Source organism: Euphorbia lathyris, chromosome 5 (genome assembly GCF_963576675.1).
Source record: "Euphorbia lathyris chromosome 5, ddEupLath1.1, whole genome shotgun sequence".
Classification (NCBI taxonomy): domain Eukaryota; kingdom Viridiplantae; phylum Streptophyta; class Magnoliopsida; order Malpighiales; family Euphorbiaceae; genus Euphorbia; species Euphorbia lathyris.
Window position 1 is genome coordinate 39,053,862 of NC_088914.1, and position 25,249 is coordinate 39,079,110.

Genomic DNA, 25,249 nt, shown 5'->3' on the forward strand with positions numbered 1-25,249 from the left:
TAAGAGAATTAATTAACTCGAACCGAAAATGATCGAGTTTTTATCGAACCGAACATGTTTGAACTTTTATCAAGTCATGAGCTGACTTATTTACAGACCTCTTTAACAATTTGATTAAACAGTACGAGTAAGAAGAATTTAAACAGTATAAGTGAAACTGAACAGAGGGCGAGCCTTGGCGCAACGGTAAAACGTTGTTGTCGTGTGACCAGAGGTCACGGGTTCGAGTCTTAGGAGCGGCCTCTTGCCAATTAAATTGGCAAGGGAAGGCTTGCCCCCAATACACCCTTGTGGTGGGACCCCTTCCCGGACCCTCGCTCAGCGGGGACGCGTAATGCGACCGGGCTGCCCTTTTTTTTTTTTATAAGTGAAACTGAACACCAAAGTGGAAAGATATTAGAGCAAAAGGCACAAGGTTATACATACAATACAATTATATATGTCGATTATGCAATGCAAAGAAGAGATAACTTAAAGATTGAAAAATGAAGCCAAAAAGAAAAGCTTAAAAATTGATATGATCTGAAGTAAAAAGGAAAAGTCATTGAAGGTTAAAGAAAGCAATGAGAGGATCATAAACGTCTTGTTTAGCGTTAGAAGCCATAACATAATCAGCATGAGCATAATCTTGTCTGTACTGAATAACAAGTTTATCTCCATCATGATCTTTTAGGCTTTCAAGCAACAGTTTTACATCTTTGACATCAGAAAGAGCATCTTCTCCTCCATAGCTCAACATCATCGGAAGATCCTTTGGAATCTCATTCATCTTGTACTCGGGTGGACTGCTTTGACCGTAGTGTTTCTCATTCTCTTTTTCGTCTTTGTAATCGTACATTGCAATTGTTCCTTCTCTAATCACTATTTAATGCATTCATTATATCCAATTCAAACAAACAAAAAGAAACTCCATTTAAAGAGAGATATAGTATAGATGATGCATACTTTGAGACAGATGGATCATGTTCTTTGTTGATGATGATTGAGGCTCATGGTCTAAGAATACATCTACAATGGAGGAATTCAAGCAGCAATTCTGCCCTGTATTGTATATATATTTACATCACTTAATTTTACTTATATAATTAATTAGAAGAAGTAAAATACCTGTGAAAGCAGTGAGCAAGTCAGTGCAATCAAAGCCAGCCTTTTTACATATATCTTTAAGGATTTTGACTACAGTTTCCCTGTTTCATTCATAATAAGTTAAGCACATGAATACAAATTTGTATAATGTGAATTTGTAGTGTATTAGTTACCCTCTTGGAGAGAATTCATAATAACCCCAGTTGTACAATGTCTGTAAAACAAAGTATGAATAAATTATAGTATATGGTTTTACAAAGAAAAAAGATTGAAAAGTAGAAGAATTTATAGACCTCAGCAACATTGTTGTCAGCTGCAGATCTTGCAAGAGGTGAAGTGAGCTGACCAACATGAGCAATTGGGCAAAGCATCACACCTGATCTCAACATGCTCACTACCTCTCCCTTTGTTACTGCTGCCAATGCCATCAATGTTCCCTGACCCACCATTATTAATCATAAATTAACAAATGTGGCCGTGATTGTATAGTTAATCTCTCTACGCATACACATGCTCCACAAAATTTCTAGATGTAGAGGGTTCACTTCAATTTTTGTTAGTGAAATATTTAATGGTATCATTTGACAAACGATTAAGAAAATTGTACATAGTATAGTAACTAAATTAACTTTATCCCAAAATATATAATTAGTAAATATTTGAACAAATGGGAGTGAACATTGTATCAAGCATAAACTGAAAAATGAAGCTTAAAAGAAAAACTCACAAGTGAATGTCCAACATAGTGGACTTTTTGTCCAGACTGGTTATGCACATACTTGAGTGTAGAAGGAAGATCATAAGCTACGAGTTCATCCCACGACCAATTCCAGAAGGCCTAGCTTCAATTACCCACAAATTAATTAATTAAATAGGAAACAAGATAAGAAATGTATACATGTACATGTACTGACTGGATCATCAGGGGTGAGTGAGGTATGAGCACGGCTATATTTAGTCCCACGACTATTAGCTATCCAAACATCAAATCCATTATCAGCCAATACCAACGCCAGAGATTCCTCCGGTGGAAAAAGCAGCCATGTTATTCCGTCCATGAGTACTCCATGTTGTAGCAGAACCGGTGGCCTATTCTCCGGAGACTCGCCGGACCTCCCTTCTGGGATTCTTTGTAAGCTTAGAATGAAACCATCTTCTGTGGTCACCTGAATATGATACCAGACAACGTCAATATTAAGAATAGGATTAGTCTAATTAAAAAGAAGTATTACCGTGTGTTCTTGGCAAGCATAGCCATGTTTGTGAACCATTAATTTGCAAATGCCATCATCAGAGGCAGAGGCAGTCACAAGCTGCTGCTGGTTTTTCGCCGAACGCAAATTTGTCCTTTTCCCAAGTAGAGCTGAAGCTGAAGGCCCACAGAAAAGAATGCATATATGAATTATTAAGGTTAATCTGTTGGCCATTTATTTTAATATATTTGCTCCCTAAAAAAAAGTAGTATTATTTATAGTGGCACAATTCCTAGATGGCAACACAAATGAGTATCCAAATTGCTTAAACCAGGAAACATCAAATTAAGGTTTTTCTGTATTCTTGATTCCTCCTTCTGTTCACAAGAAAATGATTAATATTTTCTTTATCTGTTTGTCTTCATTAGTAATATACGAAAATATAATGCCAACAATATGCATAGGATACAAGGACCTCTCTTCACATATATATACCTTCTTTTGCCTACATCTACATATTCTCCTCGGAAAATCACATATCTCTCCAAAATATTAAGCTTAATACCATGTATCCTCTTCCTCTTTCAACTTGGTCCAAAAAACCGATTTAAAAAGTTGATATATGAGAGTAACAAGATATTTGAGCAAGTTGAAATGCATATCATTTCATGTTTAAGAGTTCAATAAATCACTAAATTTGAGAAGTCAATAGACCACTTTAAATAAATTTAAAAATCAATTAATCACTTTAAATAAATTCAAAATCATTTAAACTAGAAAAAATAATAAATTTCAATTCGGTAAGAAAAAGATGTTATACATTAAACATATTCTTGGACAAACAACTTAATAACTTGGAACACAACGTTTTAAGAAATGTAATGGAATGATCCAATGTAACTCCCAAAAGAGTATAATTAATTAATTAAGAATTTTTATATAGCTAGGCCTAGGGATGATTGTTTCTTTTTCTACACACCGTCTCCTGCCTGTTTAATGTTAAAATAAATGCATTATATCCACGGACCCATATATAATCTATGCCTGCAATTGAAATAACAGTACCTGATTTATTTCTAATTTTCCGGTTGATGAAATATTGCATGCTTATTTTATTTTTCACAAAATAAGTTTTACTTTGTTTTTTCTACCATTGGATGAGCTAACTTTATCAAAGTTCATCACCATCCAATGGTGGAAAAAACAAAGTAAGCATAACTTAACCCAATATTTGTATATTTATACAAAATTCAATCAACACAAGAGTCCACCTTCGAGAAGTCATAAAAAGCGGTTATTTTTCCGTCAAAACTATTTGCATGTGCTATTTTGATTTACCAATAAATTACTTTTGGAAAACTAGAAAATATATAGGAGCTAAAACATGAGTTTTACGTCAATAATCCATGTAAATATATATGATATAAATACACCAAAATAATAATAATAATGTCAAAGATGTGCTAAAAGAATTATCTCAGATCTATAAATTATTTTATTAAGAAAAACACAAAATGGTTGTATTAAAGTGTTATATGAGATAAAAGAAGAAAAGCACAAGGGTTATAATATAATAAGAAGACAATAATTTTATGTGGTTATCAAATCAAAACATGAATAAGAAAACTATCTATACTATATATATATATATATATATATATATAATAGCGGAAGCAGAGAGAACTGAGGAGAAGTGTTTTAGAGGTCTTTTTGATAAGTTGTCAATGTAGTAAAAAATCAGATTAAAAAGATTTAATTAATTAAAAATAACAGATTTATATTTATAATATAATATATTAAACAATTACTAGCCTATCTATACTATATATAATAGCGGAAGCAGAGAGAAATAAGGAGAAGTGTCTTAGAGGCATTTTTGATGAGTTGTCAACGTAATAAAAAGTCAAGATTAAAAAGATTTAATTAATAAAAAATAACATATTTATATTTATAATAAATTAAATAATTATTAGCCCATTAATTAAAATAATAAAAGAAAGTAAGAGTTACGGGAAAATGAAAAAACACAAAGCAAAGGAAATCCAAAAGTCACAAATAAACGTCTATATAAAGCATGATAGATAGTATTCCGCCATTATATTCATTGGTCATGATAGATAGTATTATATTTCTGAAGGTAATTATTCGATTTTTTTTCATATGTTGTACTTATTTTGTTCTCAATTGTGTTGTTGTTTTATTTTTATTAAACAGTAGTTGTTATAGTTTTATCTTTCAGATCCATTTCTGCCGTTACCCAGGTTTTATACCTCTCACTACCTTATCCATGTTTTTCTTTTTTATTTGTCGTTTTTTTACAAACTGATATCTCCAATTGAAGAAACCCGATAGAAATAAAAGATGCATGGACAACTAAAATTGGAAAACACAAAAGTGTCAAAAATTACAAGAAATTCTTACGTTTCTCAAGGTAATTATTCAAGTTTTTTTCACATGTTGTAGTTATTTTTGTTCTCAATTGTGTTATTGTTTTATTTTTATTAAACAATAGTTGTTATAGTTTCATCTTTCAGAGATGAAATTCCATTTCTGTCAGTGGCGGAGCCAGGATTTGAGATTAGGGGGAGCTAATTTTAGCCCAACATTGTAAAAAAAAAATTCTCCATGTACATATAAAAATTAAAAATAATACTATATAAAAATGTAATTCCATTGCAAAATAATCAAAAATAAGTTTTACAGATACCGATAATTATATAACTATTTTTCAAAATAGATGAGCTACCGACAATCTATGATCTACTGATAGTTGGCAATATTGTTCTTCGAGACCGAAAATTCTGATAATTTTGCAAAATGGCTTCATCTTCAATACTGTTGAAAGTAGTATTCTCAATATAACACATCAATGAATCACTCATATAAGCATCTCCCATCCGGTTGCGTAAATATGAAATTAGATCAAAATCAATACAAATAATAAAGCTAATTCATTCATTAAAAAATAGACATTAGATTAGAAAACAATTTGATTAGAAAACAATTTGAGACACCTGATTTCTGTCTCCGCCCCTGATTTCTGTCATTACCCAGGTTCCATACATCTCGCTACCTTATCCATGTTTTCTTTTTCATTTGTCTTTTTTTTTTCAAAATGACTAAAATAAAGATTTTGTATATTTGCATTCTTTTTTAGTATATGTTGCTAGGTGTTATCGTTTCGATTGTTAACTCTAACTAAATTTAGATTTTCGGCTTTATATGAACTCAATTTTTAGCTTTAATTGAAGTTAGATTAATTTTTCTAATTCGAAACCTGTTGAAATCCACTCATTTTTTTAGTTTGAGTTTATCTAACTGATATGGATTGTATTTTTTATTTTTATGTATTTTGGTACAAATGGATATAGAGTTTCACACAATAGTTGTTCATTGAAGTTTGAGACATATTGAATAAAATATTAAAAAGGTATTGAAATATTATACTTACAAGGAAACTTATTTCATTATAAATTATGTTATATTATTATTATTATTATCATCAAGAAGTTATTTTTTTCCAGTTATCTGGACAAAGAGATTGTAAGCGTCTAATGCATTTGATAAGATGTTTATTCTTGAAGAATTTGGATTATGCTAGATACGAATTCAAAATGAAGGTAAATAAAAATTTTGATGCTCAAAATCCTAAAAATGTACATTAATTATGGGATACTGAGATAATTGATTTTGCAACATTGACTTATATAGTTTCTAACTATTATATTATGGTTTGTACAAAATTGTTAGTATTTCAAGAGTTTTTAACATATGAAAATGAAACATGGTTATAGGAAGCTGTTGGAAAATATTAATTAAAAAATATTATTATTTGAATCTCTTCAAATTCTCAAATATTGAGCATACGACTGATTCTAATTAATAGCATTAGTTTCACATATTAATTATAAAACGTTTTTTGTACTGAGTAGACTTAAATACTTCATTAAGAAAAAATAAAAATTTTAATTAATGAGCAAAAAATATTTTCACTCTCCTCTTTATATGCTTATATCTTGACATTCTCTCTTATTTTCGAAAAAAAAAATGAGATGAAGATAGTTCTCTTCTAATTATCATTTTTGTCCATTCATTTTTGTTTTCTATTCTTTTATTTGTTTTTTCTTGCTTACAAAATTCAAGAATATATAATTATTAGAAAATATTAATAAAATCAAATAAGTGATATCTATGAGCGTGATTGATATTCTATATAGTGAAAGAATGAAGAACAATTTGATTGAATGTCTTGATGAGATATTACGAAATGAAAATAGGAGAAATCATCACCTTAACCTGATTCCATTGGATATATTGGGTTATTGTAGCAGAATGAATAATTGAATTCGAATACTTGGTGATCATGAAATTCCATCAAGCAAGATGATTATCATCAAGATGAATTTGTGACTAATTCTTATGAATTTTATTTTTTTATATGTAACATATTGAATTAATAAAGCTTCTTCACGTGCAACATCAGAAAAGTATTGATTGTAATATTTTATAGCATAATATATTGATGTTGCTTCCACTTTAACATAGATTGTAATTCTTTTATATCATAGATATAATATTTAATTTTAATTGTAGTTTAATTCAATTTTTGTTTTCTTTTGTATCGTAAATATATTATTTAATTTTAATTGTAGTTTAATTTAATTTTGGGTTTTTCATTATATTCTAATATATTTTTTAATTAATCTCCTATTTTATTATTATTGTTTCATAAAATTCCAAACTATGAAAATGTATTAAAATTACTAAAAAGTACAAATCATTGAATTTTATAAAAATAAATAAATCAATCATTCACGTTTAATTAAAATTCTATAAAAAAAATTAATCAATTATTTTCAAAATTAATTTAATTTGAATTATCAATAAAAAATATATATTAATTTCAAATATACATGATATAAAAAAAATTCATAGAATGATATAAAATTACTTAAAAGTAAATATGTCAATTTATTTATTTATCTAAATTATATACAAGTTTCGTATCCCGTGCATCGCACGGGTTTTCGACTAGTTAATTAAAATAATAAAAGAAAGCAAGAGTTACGCAAAGATGAAAAAACACAAAGCAAAGGAAATCCAAAAGTCACAAATAAACTTATATATAAAGCATGATAGATAATATTCCACCATTATATTCATTGATCATGATAGATAGTATTATATTTCTGAAGGTAATTATTCGATTTTTTTTATATGTTGTAGTTATTTTGTTCTCAATTATATTTTTGTTTTATTTTTATTAAACAATAGTTGTTATAGTTTCATCTTTCATATTCATTTCTGTTGTTACCCAGGTTCTATACCTCTCGCTATCTTATCCATGTTTTCTTTTTTATTTGTCCTTTTTTTTCAAACTGATATCTCCAATTCAAGAAATCCGATAGAAATAGAAGATGTATGAACAACTAAAATCGAGAAACACAAAAGTGTCAAAAATTATAATAAATTCTTACGTTTCTCAAGGTAATTATTCGATTGTTTTCATATGTTGTAGTTATTTTTATTCTGAATTGTGTTGTTGTTTTATTTTTATTAAACAATAGTTGTTATAGTTTCATTTTTTCAGAGATAAATTCCATTTCTGTCATTACCCAGGTTCTATACCTCTCGCTACCTTATCCATGTTTTTTTATTTGTCTTTTTTTTTTCAAAATGACTAAAATAAAGATTTTGTATATTTGTATTCTTTTTTAGTATATGTTGCTAGGTGTTATCGTTTTGATTGTTAACTCTAATTAAAATTTAGATTTTCGGCTTTATATGAACTCAATTTTTAGTTTTCTCAACTGTGTTATTGTTTTATTTTTATTAAACAGTAGTTGTTATAGTTTCATCTTTCAGAGATGAAATTTCATTTCTGTCGTTACCCAGATTCCATACCTCTCGCTACCTTATCCATGTTTTCTTTTTTATTTGTCTTTTTTTTTTCAAAATGACTAAAATAAAGATTTTGTATATTTGCATTTTTTTTTTAGTATATGTTGCTAGATGTTATCCTTTCGATTGTTAACTCTAACTTAAATTTAGATTTTCGGCTTTATATGAACTCAATTTTTAGCTTTAATTGAAGTTAGATTAATTTTTCTAATTCGGAACCTGTTGAAATCCACTCATTTTTTAGTTTGAGTTTATCTAATTGATATGGATTGTATTTTTTTATTTTATACATTTTGATACAAATAGATATAAAGTTTCACACAATAGTTGTTCATTGAAATTTGAGACATATTGAATAAAATATTAAAGAGGTATTGGAATATTATACTTACAATGAAGTTTATTTCAATTATAAATTATGTTATATTATTATTATTAGTAACTCTGCCTACCAAAAAAAAAATATTATTAGTAACCCTTATTATTATTATTATCAAGAAGTTATTTTTTTTTCCTAAATTCTCAAATGCTAAGCATAATTATTCTAATTAATATAATTAATTTCACATATTAATTATAAAACATTTTTTTTGTACTGAGTGGTTTTAATTGCGATTTAATTCTATTTAACTAAAATTAATTTATGGACTTAATATTTCATTAAGAAAAAATAAAATGTTTAATTAATGGGCAAAAAATATTTTCACTCTCCTCTTTATATGCTTATATCTCGACATTCTCTCTTATTTTCAAAAAAAAAAACCGAGAGGAAGATGGTTCTCTCCTAATTATCTTTTTTATCCTTTCATTTTTGTTTTCTATTCTTTTGTTTGTTTTTCTTGCTTACGAAATTCAAGAATATATAGTTATTAGAAAATATTAATGAAGTCAAATAAGTGATATCTGCAAGCGTAACTGATATTCTATATAGTGAAATTAAGAATGAAAAACAAATTGATTGAATGTCTTGATGAGATATTACGAGATGAAAATAGGAGAAATCATCACCTTAAACTGATTCAATTAGATATATTAGGTTATTGTAGCAGAATGAATAATTGAATTCGAATACTTGGTGATCATGAAATTTCATCAAGCAAAATGATTATCATCAAGATGAATTTGTGACTAATTCTTACGAATTTATTTTATTTATATGTAACATATTGAATTAATAAAGTTTCTTCATATGCAACATTAGAAAAATATTGATTGTAATAGTTTATAAAATAATATAGGGAAAAGTATAAAAATAAACCTTGTGGTTACACCCATTTTCGAACAACACCCATGTGGTTTAAAAGTTTGCAAAGTGATACCATGTACTTCATTCCGTTAGCAAACACATACCAAATTGATTAATGGTGTTAAAAGTCAAAGGGAAAAGAGTTAGTTTAATCCTTATATTTATTTATTTTTATAAATTGACCTCCTTATTATCTAATTATCACAAAAAAACTCCAAATTAAAAAAATAAAAATCAAATATACCATCTTCTCCATCTCTCTTTAATTTCTTATTTTTTTTTCTTCTTTCTCTTTCCTCTCTCTTAATTTATCTCTCTAAAATTCAATGCGTTGATCAATAATCTATGATTTTCTGATTAAAAGAAAAACACCATAGTTCCCAAATCCCATTCGGTTATTTAACACTTCCAATAGAAACAAATAACAAAGCAAATTATATAATAAAAGTGCAGAAAATCGAAGGTGTGAAAATGGATGCAGAGAAAAAAGAGATTTTGGGTTGAGATTAAATGGAAAAGTCAAAAACATAGTAGGTTGAGGAATTTTAGGAAATCTTCTAAAAGGAATTTCACTCAGGAAGGTGGATTTTACGCTCATGGAGATTTTCAATGGAATCAGGAATTTCTAAATGTTTGCAACTTCTCTGCTTCTAAAGATGGAATGTTTAATCCATGGGAGGTTACGTTCTCCGTTTTCACTGTAAGCTCCTCTTCTCTTCCCCAATTACAATCATTTATATGAATCACAGACTCCGTAGCTATACCATCATTTTCATCGATTAAAAAAAAATCATTTTGTCCCCAGAGGTCACGGTCACGGAGTCGACGGACCCTCATCCTGATTCAGCGTTTCAGTGTTTTCCATCCATGGACATACCTTCATTCATTGGTTGGCCAACATTTTTAATTAACAATATGACATTTTAATTTATTTGTTATTTGTTTCTATTAGAAGTGTTAAATAATGGAATGGGATTTGAGAACTATGGTGTTTTTTTTAATCAGAAGATCATAGATTATTGATCAACACATTGAATTTTAGAGAGAGAAATTAAGAGAGAGGAGAGAGAAAGAAAAAAAACAAGAAATTAAAATGAGATGGAGAAGATGGTATATTTGAATTTTATTTTTTATTTTGGGGTTTGTTTGCGATAATTAGATAATAAGGTGGTCAATTTATAAAAATAAATAAATATAAGGACCAAATTAACTCTTTTTCCTTTGACTTTTAACACCGTTAGTCAATTTGGTATGTGTTTGCTAACGGAATGAAGTACATGGTACCACTTTGCAAACTTTTAAACCACATGGGTGTTGTTCGAAAATGGGCGTAACCACAAGGTTTATTTTTGTACTTTTCCCAATAATATATTGATGTTGCTTCCATTTTAACATAGATTGTAATTCTTTTGTACCGTAGATATAATATTTAATTTTAATTGTAGTTTAATTAAATTTTTGTTTAACATATATTGTAATTCTTTTGTATCGTAAATATAATATTTAATTTTAATTGTAGTTTAATTCAATTTTTGGTTTTTCATTATATTATAATATATTTCTTAATTAATCTCCTATTTTATTATTATTGTTTCACAGAATTCCAAAATATGAAAATGTATTAAAATTCCTAAAAAGTACAAATCATCGAATTTTGTAAAAATAAATAAATCATTCACCTTTAATTCAAATGCTATAAAAAAATTAATAAATTATTTTCAAAATTAATTTAATTTGAATTATCAATAAAAAATATATATTAATTTCAAATATACATAATATAAATTTTTTTATAGCATGATATAAAATTACTTAAAAGTAAATATGTTAATTTATTTATTTATCTAAATTATATAAAAGTTTCATATCCCGTGCATCGCATGGGTTTTCGAGACTAGTATAGTGAATAAGAGAAAACACATAATTAAATTAAATGGTAAACAAACAGTAAAACTAGTGAAGTTTTAAGAAAGCAATAGCCAACATAAAGTCAATAATTTGGAATGGTCTGAACTACAAGTTTATCTTTTTAATGCTTCCAATAAAAGTTGGACATCTTTAGGGTCATCCAATCCAAGGACTTGGGAATGTTTGTCATGTTATAAACAGGTGTCCCTCCCTCTTTTCACCACTGTTATTCTTAAACCCATAATAAATCAATCAAAAATCAAAACACTTCTTCTTCTTTTTTAATTGAGAGTCGTGTCAATTATCAAACAAAATTCATGTCAATCTAATCGAGTTAGTGTACATTTTATATCATATATAATTTTATCACTTCTACTTTTTAGACTTAAAAGCATAATTAGCACACTAATCTATTATTTAGTAACTTAACCTTTCACCTTTGTTGAGCTTTTATAGATCAGATTTGTCAAAAAAAAAAAAAAAAAACATCATTAGTCTCTTTATCTTTCATTTTTTGGTTCATTAAACCCTTAATCTTTTATTTAGATACATTAAGCCTCTCATCATATATTTTTGGTCTCATTAAGCCATTTATGACCAAAAAAAGTAATTTTGAACATATAATTCGGTTAATTGCACCTTCATTCGAAATTTGTAATTTTTCACTGTTTAAAAGCAGTTTTGGATGTGTGATGTGGCTGTAGGAAAACTGTTAAAACCTTAATTCATACAGTAAAAAATATTTTTTTTAATAATTTCAAATACAGATAAAGTTAATAACGTATTTTTAACAGAATTAGATGTGCATAACTTACTAATTTGGTGATAAAAGGCTTAATGAGACCAAAAATAAATGATCAAGGGCTTTGATAACTTCCAGATATCATCCAGGGGCGAATCCGTAAAGCTTCATGTAATCCAAGGACTAAAAGAACACTTGGACATTGGCAGTGACCAGAGATCCGCCAGCTAGATGGCGTACGAAGCAAGTCACTCGCCACCAAGGATCCATGATCCAAAAAGATATGCCCCGTAAGGATCAGACATCTTAAAGAGATCCACAACCGCCATATCTTGGGAGACCCGAGATACAACATTGATCCGTCCAAAGGATGTCGGCGTCGTCTTCCCATATGGAAACTCAAACCATTAATGACTAGTAATGGCTCCATAAATGGGCTAAACGGTCATGCTTGAATGAACATAGTAACTACCATTAAAGTAGCATTAATGAGAGGCTTTCTAGTTACAAATTCGATGGTTACAATTATGCTACTATAATACCCTCACATCCCAAGATATTAAGGTACACTTTTCTACATCACACTTTGTGCTTACAGTTTATCGTTATTTTATACTTTACTGATTTAAGCATCGGAGTGCCCTCGACCGAACCCAACGGCGCCCCCACTTTACTGAAGTTCGTTCATAAGTTATCAGACTTAATATATCCAAATAAAAGATCAATGGCTTAATGAAGTAAAAAGTGAAAGATTAGGGGTCTAATGATACTTTTTGCCATCAGATTTCTGTTAGATAGGTTAAAAATTTAAAATAGATTGTTAACTTACTATTCACATTGGTTAAGATTTCACCACTTTTGATAGGTAGAGGGCAAATGTTACTAAATAATGAGGGAGGAGCAAAGATCAATATTTTAAACTGGTGAGGAGCTAATGATACTAAATAATAAGTCAAGAACAAAAACCAACATTTTTTAATAAGTCAATGTGTCAATAGTGTTTTAAGCCTCCTTTTTATTATGGCAAAAGCTAACGGACGCCCCCGGAACATTTGATAAGAAATATATTTTACTATTTAATTAAAGACAAAAACTTAAATAATTGTGACAAAATTAATTAAAGTAATCAGGAATAACAAAATATTATCATTTTCCAATACAACCCATTTAATGTGTGTCATATAAAAAATAATAAAATATATTTCTTATCTAGCGTCCCGAGGCGTCCGTTAACGGGCTCGATTTATTAAATAGGAAAATTATAAAACTGGATCAACTGGGATGCTCATTTACATATTTAGATCCATTTGAAAACAACTTACATATCTAGACTGTTTCATTATGAATTATCCACAATACCCTTCATATATATATAACAACTTGTGTTGGAGATTTTGGTAAAATGGCTCTTTAGCCTTTGCTTGTCTTTTGTGACTTTAAGTATCCCACATGGGAAACTTTTGAGATGGTTGAAGGGTTTATATTGGGTTGGGCCAAAAGAGTTATAAAATTGTGTTTAGTGGGTTTTATAAAATAAACCACACGCGCGCGCTCGCTCGCTCGTTCGCGCGACGCCCGACTGGACTGGGCCCGATTTTTATTTGGCCATTAAATATTTTAAACCTTTTTTACTATTTCTTAACAAGTTAAAATCCTATCTCCACTATCCCTGATTTTACTCAACCATTTCGTTTTTCTCTCCAAAACGTTGTCCACTACAACGTTCGTTTTATACCAAAATAAAAAACGAACTCTAAGAAGTTCAGAGACACAGAAACTTTGCGATTACAATTTTTATCTCCATTACAATTTTCTTCTCTGGGCAATTAAATCTTTTGCTGTTCCAAAGCTTCGCCCTAGAGTGCACTAGTGCGACGCTCGCTGTGTAAACCTTGGTTGACGATCGGACTTCCAGATTGCACCAGAGTCTGCCGTAATCGTTTTCAACGCAGTGGTTCTATCCACGACACAGCTTTTACATTCCGATAAGTTATTTCTATTCCTTCTTTTGTACTTACAATTTGAAAACGATTATTTTCTGCCCGTCATCATGTCTGCTCTAATCTCAAAAAACATTCCCGATCTCTCTAAATTAGAGCCCTTAGACGGTCTGAACTACAAAAGATGGTCTCAGAAAATGCTTATATTTTTTGAGCAATTAGACCTTGATTATGTTGTTCTTTCTGATCCTTCTGTCGACCCAAACGGTCCTGCTATGTCGCTTATTGTTCAACAATACGATAACCAGTCTGCTAAGTATGAAAAAGATAACAAAATAGTCAGAGGACATCTCCTTAATCATATGTCGAACCCACTGTTTGATATATTTGTGAACAAAAGGTATGCGAAAGAAATTTGGGTCTCTTTAAAAGATAAATATGGGTCTGATGATGCTGGAAAAAGAAAATATATTGTTGGCAAGTGGTTACATTATCAGATAGTTGATCAGAATCCAATCATTGATCAGATTCACGAATATGAGAACCTTGTTGCTGAAGTTCTCAGTGAGGGGATGAATATGTGCGATATGCTTCAAGCCAATGTTCTGCTGGAGAAGTTCCCTCCTTCCTGGAGTGACTTCAGAAACCACCTGAAGCACAAAATTAAAGATTTCAGCCTGGAGGAGCTTGTTAGTCATATGCGAACTAAAGAAGCAAACAGAATGAAAGATAAACAACTTTCCTCTATTTCTGTTTCTATTAATGCTAATGTGGTTGAATCTACTGTGATTCCAAAAGACAGATCAAAAGGACATGCAAACAAGTCCCAAAAAGGCTTCAAACAGAATAAGTCTTTCAAGCATGGAAAGGTCCAAAAGCGAAAGGTTGAATGCTTTGTGTGTGGAAAACCCGGACATAGAGCATTTCAATGTTTCCAAAGGAAGAACCAACAGAATTCAAATCAAAATGCTAACAAAAAGCCTACCGGACAATCCAATTTAGTGGAGAACAATGAAATCATTGCTGTTGTGGTGGTAGGGTCGAACTTGGTGGAAAACAAAACTGACTGGGTGCTGGATACCGGAGCTACCAGACACTTATGTTCAAACAGGGAGCTGTTTCATCATTTTGAGGATGCTGTTGATGGAGAGTGTGTCTACATGGGTAACACCGCAACTGCTGGTGTTGTTGGTAAAGGAACAGTCTTACTCAAATTAACTTCTGGAAAAAGTTTATCATTGAATAATGTTCTGTATGTGCCTTCACTTCGTAGGAATCTCATTTCTGGTAGTTTATTGAATAAGGCTGGTTTAAAAATTACTTTTGAGGCTGATAAGGTGATTCTTACTAAGAATGGGACCTTTGTAGGGAAAGGGTATCTAGGTGATAGGCTTTTTATCATGAACACTGTTTATGTTAACTCTGTTGGAAATAATGCAAGTTCTTCTGGTTCTGCTTACTTATGTGAGTCTTTGGATGTTTGGCATGGTAGATTAGGACATGTGAATTATGCTTCTATTAAAAGATTAAAAAATATGCATGTTATTGATATTGTCAATTATGAGCATGAAAGAAAATGTGATATTTGTGTAGAAGCTAAATTTGCCAAGAAGCCCTTTCCATCTGTTACTAAGAGAAGTACTGAATTGCTTGAATTAATTTATTCTGATCTAGCTGACTTTAAGAATTCCAATAGTAGAGGTGGTAAAAGATGGTATATGACCTTTGTTGATGACTTTTCTAGATACACCAAAGTATATCTCTTAAGATCAAAAGATGAGGCTGAAAGTATGTTTCTAAAATATAAAATGGAAGTAGAAAATCAGCTAGATAGAAAAATAAAAAGGCTTAGATCTGATAGAGGTGGAGAATACGGAACTAATTTCCTTAAAACATTTTGTGAGGAGAAATGGCATTATACATGAAACTAGTGCGCCATATACACCACAACAAAACAGTATAGCGGAAAGGAAAAATAGAACGCTTAAAGAAATGATGAATGCCATGCTGATTAGTTCTGGTATGCCTGATAATATGTGGGGGGGGGGGCTGTTTTTTCTGCATGCTATATTTTAAATAGAGTTCCTCATAAAAAATTAGACAAAACTCCTTATGAGCTTTGGAAGGGGTATTCGCCTAATTTAAATTTCTTGAGGGTTTGGGGTGTCTTGCTAAGGTTGCTTTTCCATCTTTTAGAAAACCCAACATAGGGCCAAAAATCTTTGATTGTGTTTTTATTGGATATGCTTCTAATAGTGCTGCCTTTAGATTTATGGCACTAAATGACTATACCATATGTGAATCTAGAGATGCAGAATTCTTCGAAAATATTTTTCCTTTAAAGAAAAATCTTTTGAGTGATAATGTTGGTCCCTCTAATACTGTATCTGCTAGTGATTCTCTTGCTTCTAGTTCTTTAGAAAAACATGATGAATGTGAACATGAACCTAGAAGAAGTAAAAGAAGGAAAATAGCTAATAGTTTTGGACCCGACTTTGTTTCCTCTTTTCTGCTAGAAAATTCAGATAGAATAGATGATGTTTTTATGTCTGCCTATCTAATAGAAGAAGATCCTAAGATATATAAGGAGGCCATGACCTCTGTAGATGCTAACTTTTGGAAAGAGGCAATAAAAAATGAATTAGACTCTATTTCGCTGTCATACTCTTCAGACTCCTCAGCGTCATCCTGACTGCTGGTTTCATCGTCTTCTTCTTCTTTTTCTTCAGTATTATCTCCATCAAGTTCTTCCTCAACTTGGGAGATGAAGTGGTCATCTAACTGGACCTCAGGTTCCTCAGCATCAGTACCTTGGCATTGAGTGAAATGAGAATCACCTGGTACAATAAAATCTGTCGGTATGACGTCGAGAGGTGCCAGTGTTGAAGACTTCTGCTTCTTCTTCTCAGCTGACTTTCCAGCTGACCTCTGCCTCTTTGCTGGAGACACGGCATTAGGTGCCTCAGCAGATTTTCTCTTGCGAGAAACTGGGGCCTTAGTTCTTCGCCCTTTCTTAGGCTCAGCAATAGTCTCCTCAGTCTGATCAGCTTGGCCAGCAGCAGCAGCAGCTTTTCCTTTCTTCAAGGGCTGTCCAAATTTAAGTGCCCTCAGTGAGGCAGCTGTGATTTCAGTTCCTCTAAAAGATTCCTCACCTTCGAGGTCAATCTTGTGGTCGATGAGAATCCTGGTGATGATTGATCCCAACCTCATTGTACCCGTGCTGCGTAGGAACCCAGCAACTAAGAAAACTGGCATGTTGATGGGGGTGTACGTCAGCATGTGCCATATGAAGCACTGTTCAAAGTTGGTTGCTAATGTAGTGCAGTTGATCTTTGGGTAAATGAAATAGCTCAACAGGTAGTGAGCCATCTTCTGATGCTGTCCCATTGAAGATGCTGAGATCTCTCCTGAGTGACCCTCAGGTTTGCAGAAGGTATGGACGTAGTCGGTCTTATCCTGATCTCCTGACTTTCTCAGCCTTACTCCCTCAGTTTTGAGCTGGAGGAGATTTCCTATGTACAGAGGGTTGATGAAGATGGTTTTCCCTTTTACTTCAGTGCTCAGGTAGTCGGCGGAGTCACTGGCAACCTTGAGGTTGTGGTAAAATTCCCTCACTAGGTCAGGATATGTCTCATCCCTGACCGAGAACAGCCCAGTCCATTCATTCTTGGAAATCCACTCAGCAAATGGCTGTTCGTTCTGTACAAAGTGCTCCGAAACCCATCTGGAGGGCTCAACTTTCCATTCGAGAACACTTTCGAAGACTTTGGAGTAGGTTCGTATTTTCACAGCTTTCTCTTTTTCAGAGTTTTGATCAGTTTTACCCTTGCTAGAGGTGGAAGGGTTTCGTGAAGGTTCATCGGAGCTGGACTTATTTTGGCCGGCACCGGAGACGTTGAAGGATAGCTTAGTCATGCTTCTAAGATGGAGAGAATAGAGGTATTTGAGAGAGAGAAATTTGGGTGATTTCGTAGCCTTAAAGATTTGTTGAGCGTAAGGAGTAAAAGATGGGGAATTGCCTATGATTTATAGACGAGTTGAACGGTGTGGATCTTAACCAAATCCATGTGTCAGTTGCCTTGGGATCATGTACCGACAGGGATCCTGGCATTTATGACACATTACGGCGAATACGTCATCCTAGGTTATACGCGTGCTTGGAATTTATGCTAACGGATTAATCACTCAGTATTTAGAATGTCAAGCGTTTGATATTCTGAGAGGTCAGTGCATTATTTAAGGATGATTTTAAGTTCAAGTTCTAAACTAATTTACTCAGTGTGCAAGTTTACTCAGTATTGTATATTCAGTCAGTTTCAAGAGATACTCAGCAAACAATAAATCATTCAGCATGTAATTCACTCAGCATTCAATATTCATTTAGCACAGGAATTTACTGAAGAGGATTAAACATACCAATTTCTTCTCTCAGTATGCTGAACTGCTCATGAGCCAGTGGTTTCGTGAAGATATCCGCCAGCTGTTCGTCCGTTGGGACATAAGTCAGCTTAATTTCTTTCTTAAGTACATGATCTCTGATGAAATGATGTCTTATGCTGACATGCTTCATCCTGCTGTGCTAGATTGGGTTCTTTGAGAGGTCAATTGCACTCTTGTTGTCGCATTTGACTTCAATTATCTTTGTTTGAACACCATAATCTTCAAGCTGTTGCTTAATCCAAAGGACTTGAGCAACACAGCTTCCAGCAGTAATGTACTCAGCTTCAGTTGTGGACAGGGCTACTGACGCCTGCTTCTTGCTGAACCAAGATACAAGACAGCTTCCTAGGAATTGGCATCCTCCAGAGGTGCTTTTTCTTTCCAGCTTGTCTCGTCCATAGTCAGCGTCAGTGTATCCGATGAGTGTAAAGTCATGAGTATTTGGATACCACAGACCTGCATTTACTGAGCTTTGCAAATATCTAAGGATCCTTTTTACAGCTATGTAATGGGATTCCTTAGGGTTAGCTTGATATCTAGCACAATAACATACTGAGAACTGAATGTCCGGTCTACTTGCTGTTAAGTAAAGTAAAGAGCCAATCATACCTCGGTATAACTTGCTGTCTACTGGCTTACCATTCTCATCAGCGCAGAGGACAGTGTCAGTGCCCATAGGAGTGGATATTGGCTTACAATGTTCTAGTTCATATTTCTTCAATATCTCCTTGGCATATTTAGCTTGACTTATGAATATGCCATTCTTTCCTTGCTTAATTTGAAGTCCGAGGAAGAAGTTGAGTTCTCCCATCATTGACATTTCGAATTCAGTCTGCATTTGTTTGCTAAATTCCTTCTTGCTGACTGTAGCCCTGAGCTACAAGTCTTGCCTTGTTTCTGACTACGTTTCCTTGCTCATCTAGCTTGTTCCTGAAGACCCATCTTGTTCCAATGATCTTTTGGCTCCTAGGATGTGGCACTAACTCCCATACATTATTCCTCCTGAACTGATTGAGTTCCTCTTGCATGGCATTCATCCAGAATTCGTCATCTTCAGCTTCGGCAAAGTTCTTCAGCTCAAGTACTGAGACAAAAGCTACATTGCCGAGATATTTCCTTAGTTGATTTCTTGTCATCAGCGTATTTCCAGCTGAGTCAAGAATTGCATTTTCTGAATGCCCTCTTGGGACTCTTATCTCCTTTGGTAGACTTGTGTCTTGATCTATCTGTGTTTCAACATTCTCTGCAGAAGTAGATGGGTCAGTGAAAGTAATTTTAGGTTCACTCTTACTTTTGGTCAGCCGTTTTATGAAGGACTCAGTGGCTGGTTCTTGATCAGCAGGTGCTGAGTTTGGTTCATCTTCTGTCAGCGGCTGGTATCTTCCTGCAGGGTTAGTTTCATCGAATTGCACATGTATAGATTCTTCTAATGCTTGAGTTCTCTTATTAAAAACTCTGTATGCTTTGCTGTTTGTTGAGTAGCCTAGAAAGATAGCCTCATCAGCTTTTGAATCAAATTTGGCTAAGCTATCTTTGGTATTTAAAATAAAACACCTACAGCCAAAGGCACGAAAGTATCCAATGTTGGGCTTTCGTCCTTTCCAAAGTTCATATGGGGTTTTCTTAAGTATAGGTCTAACTAAAGCCCTATTCAGAATATAGCATGTTGTGTTGACAGCTTCTCCCCAAAAATACTTTGGAAGCCTATGCTCATCCAGCATTGTCCTGGCAATCTCAACCAGAGTTCTGTTCTTCCTTTCAACAACCCCATTTTACTGAGGCGTTCTAGGAGCAGAGAAATTGTGGTCAATGCCGCTGGCTTCACAGAATTCAACAAACTTCTGGTTCTTGAATTCTCCACCATTATCACTACGGATATGAGCTAATTTTAGGTCTTTCTCATTTTCAATTTTTCTAACCAAGTTTGAAAATGTCTCAAAGGTCTCATCCTTACTGGTCAGCAGGATAACCCATGTGTACCGAGAGAAATCATCTACAATAACCAAGGAAAACCTTCTTCCACCCAGACTCAGCGGCTGGACTGGACCAAAGAGATCCAAGTGTAGCATTTCTAACGGACGCTTAGTTGAGACAATGTTTTTACTTTGAAAAGATTGCTTGGTTTGTTTTGCAGCTTGGCAGGCATGGCATAATTGATCTTTTTGAAATTTAAGTTCAGGCAGTCCCTCAACCAATTGCTTTCTTGCTAATTTGGCCAGGAGGTCCATGCTTACATGACCAAGTCTCCTGTGCCATAGCCAGGAATTTTCTTCCTTTGTGACTAAGCATACAGTTTTTGAAAACTTCTTTTCGAGGTTTAGCATAAAGACATTGTCTATCCGAGGGGCAGTTAAAATTAACTCATTTGATTTTCCCTCATATATTTTACATCCAGTTTCGTCAAATATAACTTTTCTTCCATTATCACATAGCTGAGCTACGCTGAGTAAGTTATATTTGAGTCCGCTGACTAGGGAGACAGATTCAATAGTGGGATTACCTCCAACGGTGCCTGATCCTACTATTTTACCCTTTTTGTTGTCTCCAAAACTTACGCTTCCTCCTCGTTTACGTTCGAACGTGATGAATTGAGTTTCATCACCCGTCATATGCCTTGAGCATGCGCTGTCAATATACCACATTTTTTACTTCTCAGCACATCTCAGGCTTACCTGCATTGTAATCAGTTTCCTTTAGGTACCCAATTCTTTTTGGGTCCTGACTTGTTAGGTTCAACAGGTAAAGCATCATATTTTATTTTGTGGCGACATACATTAATAGTGTGACCACTTTTTCCACAGAAGTCACAACTGACTTTCTGTTTAGGACTCTTTACTGACTTGTCAGCACCCCAGTGCTGAGCGTGCCAGCACACCTTAGTGGTGTGTCCTAACTTCCCACAAAAGTCACACTGGACTCTTCGCTGGGGATTTCGTCTCTGCTGAGTACCTTGGTACTGAGTACCTTGATACTTAGTTCTCAGAGGAAAATTATTTTTGTTTGGAACCTTTAGTTGGTTCTGAATGGTTGTGACATCCTTCCTCAGTTTCTTGGAAACTGACTGGACTTCAACTACAGACTCATGAATGGTTTTCATATTTTCATGCAAAACTGAGTTGTCTTGAAGAAGGTATCTGAGGTCACTCAGTTTGACCTCTTCCACTTCGTCACAGCGCCTGCTGAGTGCTCTAACCTTTTTATTACACTTCTTAACAAGTGTATAGAGATCACTCAGGGCATTAACCATATCGTTTCTGAGCTGGGGAAGAGAAATTACCTCATTTGATTGCTCTTCATCATCTGATGCGATGGATGGGTCAGCATGCTCAGAGACGCATGGCTCAGCAAGTTCGTCAGCCATAAAGCATATCTTCGCTGACTCGGTGGCCTCAGTTTCTGTTGATGAAGATTCATCACTGTCACTCCAAGTAGCCACCATTGCCTTCTTCCCACTCTTCTTGTCTTTCCTCAGCGTGGGGCAGTTTGACTTAATATGGCCAGCTTGATGGCACTCAAAGCATGTAATGGGCTTTGAGCTGTCCTTTCTGTATTTGCTGTCGCTTGAGTCAGCCTTATACTTATCAAATTTTTTGTAAGGCTTTTTAGAATATTTGTCGTTCTTCCTGAACAGCCTCTTCATCTTTCTTGTGATCATGGCCATCTCCTCATCATCAGTTGAACTCCCGTCAGTGGAGTCAGCCTTCATGACAAGTGACTTCTGCTTCTTGTCATCAGATTTTTCCTTCACCTCAAAGTTTTTCATGGATACCTCATGGGTCAACAATGAACCGATGAGTTCGTCATATTTGTAGGTGGTTAAATACTGAGCTTCCTCAACTGCTGTCTTCTTTGCTTGCCAGTCTTTTGGAAGACTCCTGAGTATCTTTTTGACTTGTTCTTCCTCAGTGAAGATTTTCCCAAGTCTCTTGAGCTCATTAATGATGTTGGTGAACCTTGCGTTCATGTCTGAAATGCCCTCATCATTGTTCATCTCGAACAGCTCGTACAGTCTCATCTGCTGATTCACCTTGGATTCTTTTACTTTGTTTGTTCCCTCGTAGGTGACTTCCAGCTTCTTCCAGATCTCTTGTGCCGACTCACAACCTGAGATTTTGTTATATTCTGCAGCATCGAGCGCACAGTGAAGCATATTGATAGCCGAAGCATGGTTTTGAAGCTTCTTCAGATCATCCTCTGTCCATTCAACCTCAGCTTTAACAACTGACTGGCCATCAACAACTTTCACAGGTACAAACGGGCCTTGGACTATAGATAGCCAGGCACTCATGTTTGTAGCTTGAATGAAGTTTTTCATCCTATTCTTCCAAAAGGTATAGTTTGACCCGAAGAATAGGGGAGGCCTGGTAATGGACAGCCCCTCAGGTAATATCTGAGTTGTCTGGTTTCCAGGGAGAAACCGAGTGCTGTTTTCGCCCATGGTATGGATCAACTCAAGGTTGTTAGACCTTTAGTAATGAGCTTTTAGGCTCTGATACCACTTGTTAGTCCCTTGTAAGGTTGCAAATATAGTTCCAAGGGGGGGTTAGGAACTATTTTACCTTTTTTTTAAGATAAGTTGGGCAGATTTCTTTTCTTCAAGAAAAGTTTATCTAACAGCGGCGCTTACCACTCAGCAAGACACTGGCTTAGTCAACTAGTGACTAGGACAGCTTCGTTGCTTAGGTCAGGAAATAGCACTTAGAGTCTATTCCTGAACCTTCTCGTTGGTAGCGCACAACTCAGCTTGACCTCTTTTACTTGGTCAGTTTTAGTTTGTTTTAAGCAAGCAATATGAATAAGGAGTTAAGGTTTAGAAATACTTCACTCAGCAGATTTATCCAGGTTCGGCTTCTTTTAAGCCTACGTCCTGTCCCCGGAACACCTCCGAGATTTCAAATCCTCTACTGAGCTCTTTAAAGGTAGAGCCTCAAACCTTTTACAATATCAGCAATTGAGTATGACAAGAGTACCTTCCTCTATACTTCTACTCAATCCTAATCTCTCCGCTGAGTACTTAAAACCGAGTACCCAGCCTCTCATTTCTACTTCTAGAAATGATAAAGATTTTGTCCTAAACAACAATTGCTAGAACACCTTAGATGATTGAAAAACAATCACTCCAGACTTTTACACAAATGAATAGACTTTGTAGTGTAAGAACTTTGCTTTGCTTTTGATGGAGAACTTTTATATACGTTTGGTCAGCGTAACGGCTTTTGCTCAAAGTTCTCTGTGTTGTGAAGCTTGTGATGGCACTATTTATAGAGACGTCTGGTCATTCGGTCATTTTGAATTTCAAAATAACCGTTGGAGGGAAACGGCTATATGTCGTTGTCATCCTGACTTGCACAAAGCTCTCGGCCAATCATAATCGTGTATCTTCTGTCCTCGGTCAGCACATCAGATGGTCTCTCCTTTTATGGTAAAGTCAACTGGACAGCATACTGTGTCGTCTGAACTTTGCCAAAAGAGGAAACACTTTGTCTGGAAGTTTTCCTTTGCCAGCTGCTGTCTTGTACGCTTTGTCGAGACTACTCAGCAGCTTCATCTTGAAGTTGTTCCCGAAGGTCTTCTAGATCCTTCCGATTGCTGAGTTGCGTTTTGAACAAAAACGGCAGCGTCTTGACATACGCGGGCCGAGTGTACTGAGTTGTTTAACTTGGGCCTTAGTTTCCGTATTGGGCTTGGGCCTTCCAATCCTTATGACTTATAATATTTATACTCAACATTGAACAAACACATTAGTAGAATAAATCAACGCATTTAAACTTAGTGTGTTTAGAATATGTATTCTAATTTATACTTAAACAATTTTGTCAAATCAAAATTATGTGGAAAGGTGTTTCAACAAACTCCCCCATTTTGATGTTGGCAAAACTGTTCAGCAAGGAACTCAGTATGAGCTCCCCCATGATAGTTGACCTTTTTAATTAAGTGAACTCCCCCGTAAGGATTGAACTACTGACTTAGTTTTATTCTAAACATTCTAAGGTTTAACTGAATAAGTCTAAGATCAGATTTCAGGTATAGGTCAGCTTATGGGTCATATTCTATTTTACTCAGAATTCAGCGGAAGTAATGTATAGTGACAGAGCGCGCTGAGCAAATTATTGTTCAATGAGTTCTTTATCAGAATGTATCATAAGATCATAGTATGATGTCAAACATGTTATCAGCATATCATTTAGTCAATAAATATTATAAGTGTTAAGCATAGCTGATATAAAGAAGATACATAATAACTCAGTACTTAATAGCATATATCATAACTCGGTATTTGAATAAGAAAAGGAAGTATGATATATTGATAGAAGTCAGCAGTTGCACAGCAAAAGAAATAAATTAGCAAAAATTAAGACCTAGCCTAACTATTTCTTTTTCTTGCCCTGTGACTGACTTCTCTTGTACTGACGTTGCTCATGCTGAGCTCTAGCAGCTTGCGCTTTCTCCCCCATTTTGTCAACTTCAGGGAGCTTAAACGCATCGGTTAAGACAGCGCGAGTCAGTTCTTATGAAAGCTCTTTTAGTTTGTCAGCACTTTCGTTCACGCCATCAAAAATGGCAACCCCATCAGCTGAGACTTCTACTGGTATATAAAGATTAGCAGCACTGAGCATATTTACACTGAAGGCTTGAGCTTTGGCTTGCCAGATGAGAGCTTCAGAGACCAGCGAAGACTTGGTGGAATGTCTTCAGAAGTGCTGAGTCATAGTGATGTCGTTGAATATTATTATGACGGATATGGTTGAAGGATTGTTGTGCGAGGGACAGCAATTCATTCTGCTTCAACGCG

General features: G+C 33.9%; 1 protein-coding gene across 1 annotated transcript; it reads right to left on the minus strand.

The window, feature by feature from the left end:
- Window positions 1-541: 541 nt before the first annotated feature.
- Window positions 542-2,513, minus strand: LOC136230840 (triacylglycerol lipase 2-like). The gene is made up of 8 exons (XM_066020026.1): window positions 2,319-2,513; window positions 2,001-2,252; window positions 1,814-1,924; window positions 1,380-1,523; window positions 1,260-1,300; window positions 1,108-1,187; window positions 946-1,041; window positions 542-861 (listed from the first exon to the last, which is right to left on the minus strand). The coding sequence occupies exons 1-8, from the start codon at window positions 2,511-2,513 to the stop codon at window positions 542-544; spliced, it is 1,239 nt and encodes a 412-aa protein (XP_065876098.1).
- Between the last annotated feature and the right edge of the window lie 22,736 nt (window positions 2,514-25,249).

Coding starts and splice junctions, on each gene's coding strand:
- LOC136230840 (XM_066020026.1), bottom strand. CDS start 2,513: ATGGCCAACAGATTAACCTTAATAATTCATATATGCATTCTTTTCTGT. Junction 2,253..2,318: donor ATGCTTGCCAAGAACACACG/GTAATACTTCTT, acceptor TATCATATTCAG/GTGACCACAGAAGATGGTTT. Junction 1,524..1,813: donor ACTATGTTGGACATTCACTT/GTGAGTTTTTCT, acceptor ATGGTGGGTCAG/GGAACATTGATGGCATTGGC.